The 8143-nt window shown below is 46.3% G+C and overlaps 1 protein-coding gene across 1 annotated transcript in view; it reads left to right on the top strand.

Moving 5' to 3' along the window:
- The first annotated feature begins 6686 nt into the window (after nucleotides 1–6686).
- The window catches only part of LOC139024389 (uncharacterized), a 9969-nt gene continuing 8512 nt past the window's right edge, over nucleotides 6687–8143 (top strand). Inside the window, exon 1 of the mRNA XM_070439162.1 lies at nucleotides 6687–6697. Coding sequence (XP_070295263.1) covers nucleotides 6687–6697 — 11 coding nt within the window. The remainder of the gene's footprint in view (nucleotides 6698–8143) is intronic.

Below are 8143 nucleotides of genomic sequence, written 5' to 3'. Positions count from 1 at the left end.
ACGACACCACTCTTGTTTCTCCAACGTGATTAAGAAAACAATGACATATCATGGGTCTTCCCAATCTCATTTAAGTTGTTTTAAAAAAAACGTTGCACCATAGCAGTAACCTATAGCTCACTAAAGAGGAGTTTACTGAGAAGAACAGAACTGTATATGTGGACAATAGGAACACATGATGTGATAGGAAATGGGATTATAAGAAGAGAGAATGGTAAGAGAGGGAGAGAGGAGAGAGAAAGGGTAAGGAGGGAGAGTGTAGAGAGAGGAGAGAAGAAAGGGTAAGGAGGGAGAGAGGAAAGAGAGAAAGGGTAAGGAGGAAGAGAGGAGAGAGAAAAGAGGAGAGAAAGGTAAGGAGGGAGAGAGGAGAGAGAAAAGAGCAAAGGTAAGGAGGGAGAGAGGAAAGAGAGAAAGGGTAAGGAGGAAGAAAGGAGAGAGGAGAGAGAGAAAGGGTACGGAGGGAGAGAGGAGAGAGAAAAAGAGAGAGAAAAGGGTAAGGAGGGAGAGAGAGAAGAGGGTAAGGAGGAAAGAGAGAGAGAGAAAAGAGAGAGGAGGAGAGAAAGGGTAAGGAGAGAGAAAGAGAGAGAGAGAGAAAGGGTAAGGAGGGAGAGAGGAGAGAGAAAGAGAGAGAGAGGAGAGAGAGAAAGGGTAAGGAGGGAGAGAGGAGAGAGAGAAGGGTAAGGGGGGAGAGAAGGAGAGAGAGAAAGGGTAAGGAGGGAGAGAGAGGAGAGAAAAGAGGGAGAGAGAGAAAGGGTAAGGAGGGAGAGAGAAAGGGTAAGGAGGGAGAGAGGAGAGAGAAAAGAGAGAGAGGGAGGAGAGAGAGAAAATGACATGGAGTCCAGCAGCCACACATCTATCCCCTACTAACCCCCATCAGCAGGTTGTAGAACTGAAGGAATGGAACCCAGGCACAGCCCATTACTCCCTAGGGAGGGAACCTGCATCACCATCTCTTAGGCTGCGTCCCAAAATGGCACCCTATTCCCTACACAGTGCACCACTTTTGACCAGAGCCCTATGGACTCTGGTCAAAAGTAGTGCACTATGTAGGATTAGGTTGCTGTAGAGAGAACCGGTACAGACAACCTCTTAAGCCTAGAGGGGCCATGAGACCGTAATAATTAACTAATATTCTACATGTGTTTTATAGGCTAAACTACATCTAAAGGATCCTATTGGAATTCAGAGGACCATCTCTCTGATCCTGCAGAAACTCATGTTGACATTATAGAGGACAGTGATCTGATCAGCATGTACTCCTCTTAGCTTGTAATATGTGTGATCACGTTAATCATTCACCAAGCACACAATACTCCACAGGTAGGTGGAAAGGTAAGCCTGTTCTTTGACATCTACCCAAGAACATAATGGAAAATCTACAGCTGAACCAGCAAGGGCTGTCCTCACAGTAATGTCAACATGTATCTTGAATCAGCACCATGGACACCACCCTGTAGAGCTTAGTGGACACCACCCTGCAGAGCTTAGGGAACACCCTACAGAGCTTAGTGGCACCACCTACAGAGCTTAGTGGACACCACCGTGCAGAGCTTAGCGGACCCCACCACCTGGCAGACTAGCGGAGCACACCCTGAGAGCTTAGTGGACACCACCCTAGCTAATGAGCTTAGTGGACACCACCCTGCAGGCTTAGCGGACACACCTGCAGAGCTTAGTGGACACCACCTGTAGAGCTTAGTGGACACCACCCTGCAGAGCTTAGTGGACACCACCCTGCAGAGCTTAGTGGACACCACCCTGTAGAGCTTAGTGGACACCACCCTGCAGAGCTTAGTGGACACCACCCTGTAGAGCTTAGTGGACACCACCCTGTAGAGTTGCTGTAGTGGACCCACCCTGCAGAGCTTAGTGGACACCACCCTACAGAGCTTAGTGGACACCACCCTGCAGAGCTTAGTGGACACCACCCTGCAGAGCTTAGTGGACACCACCCTGTAAGAGCTTAGTGGACATCACCCTGCAGAGCTTAGTGGACACCACCCTGTAGAGCTTAGTGGACACCACCCTGTAGGAGCTTAGTGGACACCACCCTGCGAGCTTAGTGGACACCACCTCTAGACTTAGTGACACCACCCTGCGAGCTTAGTGGACACCACCTGCGGAGCTTAGTGGACACCACCCTGCGGAGCTTAGTGGACACCACCCTGCGAGCTTAGTGGACACCACCCTGCGGAGCTTAGTGGACACCACCCTGCGGTAGCTTAGTGGACCAACCACCTGCGGAGCTTAGTGGACACCACCCTGCGGAGCTTATGGACACCACCCTGCGGTTAGCTTAGTGGACACCACCCTGCGGAGCTTAGTGGACACCACCCTGCGGAGCTTAGTGGACACCACCCTGCGGAGCTTAGTGGACACCACCCTGCGGACTTAGTGGACACCACCTGCGGAGCTTAGTGGACACCACCCTGCGGAGCTTAGTGGACACCACCCTGCGGAGCTTAGTGGACACCACCCGCTGCGAGCTTAGTGGACACCACCCTGCGGAGCTTAGTGGACACCACCCTCGGAGCTTAGTGGACACCACCCTGCGGAGCTTAGTGGCCACCACCCTGCGGAGCTTAGTGGACACACCCTGCGGAGCTTAGTGGACACCACCCTGCGGAGCTTAGTGGACACCACCCTGCAGAGCATTAGTGGACACCACCCTGCAGAGGTTTAGTGGACACCACCCTGCAAGAGCTTAGTGGACACCACCCTGCACGAGCTTAGTGGACCGCACCACCGTAGAGCTTAGTGGACACCACCCTGTAGAGCTTAGTGACACCACCGCTGTAGGAAAGCTTCAGTGGACACCAACCCTGCAGAGCTTAGTGGACACCACCCTGTAGAGCTTAGTGGACACCACCACCTACAGAGCTTAGTGGACACCAACCCTGCAGAGCTTAGTGGACACCACCCTGTCAGAGCTTAAGTGGACACCACCCTGCAGAGCTTAGTGACACCACCCTGTAGAGCTTAGTGGACACCCCCTCGTCTGTATGGGCATTGCATTACAGTCTCTGCTATTCCACCCGCAGTGTCTCTAATTACACACACAGGAATAAGCATAGCTCTGCCTGATGAAAGTTGGCCTCTAAATGTAATACAACTGCCATGGTTATTATAACGGCCACCGTGCCACGGGGCATTTTTGTCTAATGGTTTTGCCCTCCTATTGGATTACCCAGAATGCATCCCAAATGTCACCCTATTCCCTTTATAGTACACTACTTTTGGACCAGGACGCATTGGTAGTAGTGCACTATATAGGGAAAACGGTGCCATTAGGGACGGAGATAACCTAGTTTAAAATATGATGTAGTGATTTTCCCAGGCAGGAAACCCGTCCGTTTATAAAAGATCAATGCCAGAGGAGAAAGTTTAATGCCACATGATTTTAGTCTGTCCAATAAATGTTTGATCTCTAAACTTTTATTTGGTGTTATACACCTAGATCTGAAACGGATGCTCCGATGACTTGACAAAGCCCGAAATGCATCACTTGTGCAGTTAAGGTATGTGAAATTGGTCTTTATTCACACATTTTAATTATCTGATTGCTTATTAATTGCTAAAGATACCCTTTATAAGCAGCCTAATTAAAATGATTAAAGCCCCATAATATAAAACACAAAGGGTGAGTCAAAGTTAGCCTGGTCCCAGATCTGATTGGCAAACTCAGTTTAAATCATCTGGGACCAGATTAGAATCAACAGATCTGAGACCAGATTAGAATCAACAGATCTGGGACCAGATTAGAATCAAACAGATCTGAGACCAGATTAGAATCAAACTCAAACAGATCTGGGACCAGATTAGAATCAAACTCAAACAGATCTGGGACCAGATTAGAATCCGAGCATCCAGAGACAGTGACAATCAGGAAGACTAATTGATCAAATTACCTGAGGCGTGTGTTCAGCGAGGAACATGTATAGGCAGGCTACACTCATTTTTCACACCGACAGAAGATGTCCAGACCATAGAAATAAAATCACAACAATAGTTCTTCTCCTTCTGGGGTCCAGACACATCCACACACTTACCTGAATGCAAATCACCTGCAAATCATCTTTGACTTGCATTCCAGACGCTGGGTTCCAAAAGCAGAACTATATTGTGGTGTTCCAGAACCAATGTGTACATTTAAAAGGGCCATCAAGCACAACAAAAGAACATTGCTTTGGAGAACAAAAGGACGAGCTTTTGATCTGGGATTCAGATACTGAGAGACAAGATGCCAAGTTCTTTAGACCGTCCTTTTGGCACCACTCATATTCTACTGTAACGGCTGTCGTCGGTGGAAGGAGAGGACCAAAGCGCAGTGCGGTTAGTGTTCATCTTAATTTAATAATAATCAAAAAACAGAACACTTCAAATTACAAAACAACAAAAGTGAAAACCGAAACAGTTCTATCTGGTGCAGACACACAAAGACTGAAAACAACCACCCACAAAACACAATAGAACACAGGCTACCTAAATATGGCTCCCAATCAGAGACAATGACTAACACCTGCCTCTGATTGAGAACCATATCAGGCCAAACGAGAAACCCCACATAGAAACAGAAAACATAGATCATACCCACCCAGCTCACGCCCTGACCACACTAAAACAAAGAAAATACAAAAGAACTAGGGTCAGAACGTGACTTCTACTGGGAGTGGGAAGTGTCTGTCTTGCTTACCTCTCCATCCGCAGTCATCTCAAACGTAACTTCTCCCGGGAGCTTCATATGTGCAGGACAGGGTCACAGTGACAACTGTACTTTTCCTTACTTCTTGTTCGTTTAATGTTACTACGGTGAAGAAATACGAGAGGGAGTTGTACGGTTACCAGCAGTAGGTCTAAACTGTGGTTGTTACCCATTTTGAAAGGATCATGGTGATGCTCGGAGCAGGACGAGTTGAGGAGACTGATAAAGAAACTTCACTGTCTGGTCCGTCTGATAAAGCAGAAATACTAGAGGAGATAAGTATTCTGCTGGAGTCTCGTTTGCCTGGTGGAAGCAGCCGTTTCTTTCAATGAACAGCAAAAAATATATATATTTGAAATTTATCAAGATACTAATATTTAACATTTTTCTGTTGATATTTCTTTGCAACCTGTTTTTATTTGTGATCTGCAGAGTTCTTGTTTAAGCCCTCAACGGTTAACCTCTCTGGTGCAAGTGGGATGGTAGCGTCCCACCTCGACAACAGCCAGTGAAATTGCAGGGTGCCAAATTCAAAACAACAGAAATGCCATAATTACAATTCCTCAAACATACAAGTATTATACACCATTTTAAAGATAAACTTCTTGTAAATCCAACCACAGTGTCCGATTTCAAAAAGGCTTCACTGCGAAAGCACACCATGCGATTATGTTAGGTCAGCGCCTAGTCACAGAAAACCATACAGCCATTTTCCAGCCAAGGAGAGGGCTCACAAAAGTCAGAAATAGCGATTAAATTAATCACTAACCTTTGATGATCTTCATCAGATGGCACTCCCAGGACTCCATGTTAGACAATAAATGTGTGTTTTGTTCGATAAAGTTCATCTTTATGTCCAAAAACCTAATTTGAAATTGCCGCGTTATGTTCAGAAATGCATTGTCTCAAACAAACATTCGGTGAAAGTGCAGAGAGCCACATCAAATTACAGAAATACTCATCATAAACATTGATCTAAGATACAAGTGTTTAACATACGATTAAAGATAAACTTCTCCTTAATGCAACCGCTGTGTCAGATTTCAAAAAGGCTTTACGGCAAAAGCACACCATGCGATTATGTTAGGTCAGCGCCTAGCCACAGAAAACCATACAGCCATTTTCCAGCCAAGGAGAGGTGTCACAAAAGTCAGAAATAGCGTTTAAAATTAATCACTTGCCTTTGATGATCTCATCTGATGGCACTCCCAGGTCTCCATGTAGACAACAAATGTTTGTTTTGTTCGATAAAGTTAATCTTTATGTCCAAATACCTCCTTTTTGTCGCGCGTTTAGTCCTGTAATCCAAATGCACAATGCATTAAGTCCAGACGAAAAGTCTAAATAGTTCCATTACAGTTCGTAGAAACATGTCAAACGATGTATAGAATCAATATTTAGGATGTTTTTATCATAAATCTTCAATAATATTCCAACCGGACAATTCCTTTGTCTTAGAAATGAAAGGAACGGAGCTCGTGCTCACGGCCGCGCGCGTGACTAAACTAAAGGCTTTCAAACAGCTCTTATCGCTCCCCCTTCACAGTAGAAGCCTGAAACAACGTTCTGAAGACTTTTGACATCTAGTGAACCTTAGGAAGTGCAATCTGACCCCATAGACACAGTACATTGGAATCATTGAAAAACTACAAACCTCAGATTTCCCACTTCCGATGGATTTTCCTCAGATTTTCACCTGCCATCATGCAGTTCTGTTATACTCACAGACATTATTAACAGTTTTGGAACTTTTGAGTGTTTTCTATCCAAATCTACCATATGTATGCATATCCTAGCTTCTGGGCCTGAGTAGCAGGCAGTTTAATTTGGGCACGCTTTTCATCCAAAATTCKGAATGCTGCCCCCTACCCTAGTGAAGTTTAAAGACCATCTCTGAATCTCTCCTGGATACGCAACCTGTTGTTGGAAGAACCCAGGTGTTACCACGCACTTCAACGTGTTTTGAAATTTAGAGTTGGCCAAGATGAAACAATGGTAAGATAGCTGGTCAGAAAGACCTTTAATATGTCAGAACTTTATTGGGCCTGTGTTTTTGTGTGGCATAACAATAACTACATGGACGGCCTTTATACAGTAAAATACYTTATTTGAGGTGTAGGGTAAACATAAGATATGCAGGATACAATGTGTTCTCTTCATAACAACCAGAGCCCTATGGTGCTGTCCATAACATGTGTCAGGTCTGTTATAGTGGATGTGTTGTGTTTACTGTGTTCCAGGCAGGCACACCCCTCTGCTCCTGACCCTGTTCTCCAACAGTGAGAGTGTAGAGGAGCGGTTAGCCCTGCCTCAGTCTGCTGGTCTCCCTCTCCTCTCACAGAGAGACCCAACATGACCTCGTCCAGAGGCTGCACTCCTACTGCAACATGCTCCACAAACACCACATAGGATCCAGCCAAGTGGTGGGGTTCTGTCAGTCTTCTGTCTCTGTGTCAGTCTCCTGTCTCTGTCTCTGTCTCTGTGTCTCTGTGTCTCTCAATTCAATTCAATTGACTTTATTGACATGGCAAGTTATTATTACTTACATTCTTACACATCTCTCTCTGTATTACATTACATACTGCATTAATGTCCAGGTACTGTAAGACTTTAATAATAATGTTGTGTTGATCCAGTCTTTTTCCATTTAGCTGCTTGTGACACGGCTCCTCTTCAAGCTGAGAACAGAGATCTGCTGGAGTCTCTCCTCAACTGCAGGGTGAGTGAGTCGTAGCAATGTGAATGAGCGAGTCGTAGCTGGGTGAGTGAGTCGTAGCAATGTGAATGAGTGAGTCGTAGCAATGTGAATGAGCGAGTCGTAGCTGGGTGAGTGACTCATAGCAGGGTGAGTGAGTGAGTCATAGCAGGGTGAGTGAGTCGTAGCAGGGTGAGTGAGTCGTAGCAGGGTGAGTGAGTCGTAGCAGGGTGAGTGAGTCATAGCAGGGTGAGTGAGTCATAGCAGGGGTGAGTGAATGAGTCGTAGCAGGATGAGTGAGTCGTAGCAGGATGAGTGAGTGAGTGAGTCATAGCAGGATGAGTGATTTGTAGCAGGGTGAGTGAGTCATAGCAGGGTGAGTGAGTCGTAGCAAGGTGAGTGAGTCGTAGCAAGGTGAGTAAGTCGTAGCGGGGTGATTGATTTGTAGCAGGGTGCGTGCGCCATAGAAGGGTGAGTGAGTCGTAGCAGGGTAAGTGAGTGAGTCATAGCATGGAGAGTGAGTCGTAGCAGGGTAAGTGAGTCGTAGCGGGGTGAGTGAGTCACAGCAATGTGAGTGAGTGAGTCATAGCAGGATGAGTGAGTCATAGCAGGGTGAGTGAGTCATAGCAGGGGTGAGTGAATGAGTCGTAGCAGGATGAGTGAGTCGTAGCAGGGTGAGTGAGTCATAGCAGGGTGAGTGAGTCATAGCAGGGTGAGTGAATGAGTCGTAGCAGGATGAGTGAGTC

This window comes from Salvelinus sp. IW2-2015, unplaced genomic scaffold (genome assembly GCF_002910315.2).
Source record: "Salvelinus sp. IW2-2015 unplaced genomic scaffold, ASM291031v2 Un_scaffold1451, whole genome shotgun sequence".
NCBI classification, from domain to species: domain Eukaryota; kingdom Metazoa; phylum Chordata; class Actinopteri; order Salmoniformes; family Salmonidae; genus Salvelinus; species Salvelinus sp. IW2-2015.
The sequence above is the reverse complement of the archived record's forward strand: the minus strand, read 5'-3'. Positions and strand labels throughout refer to the sequence as shown.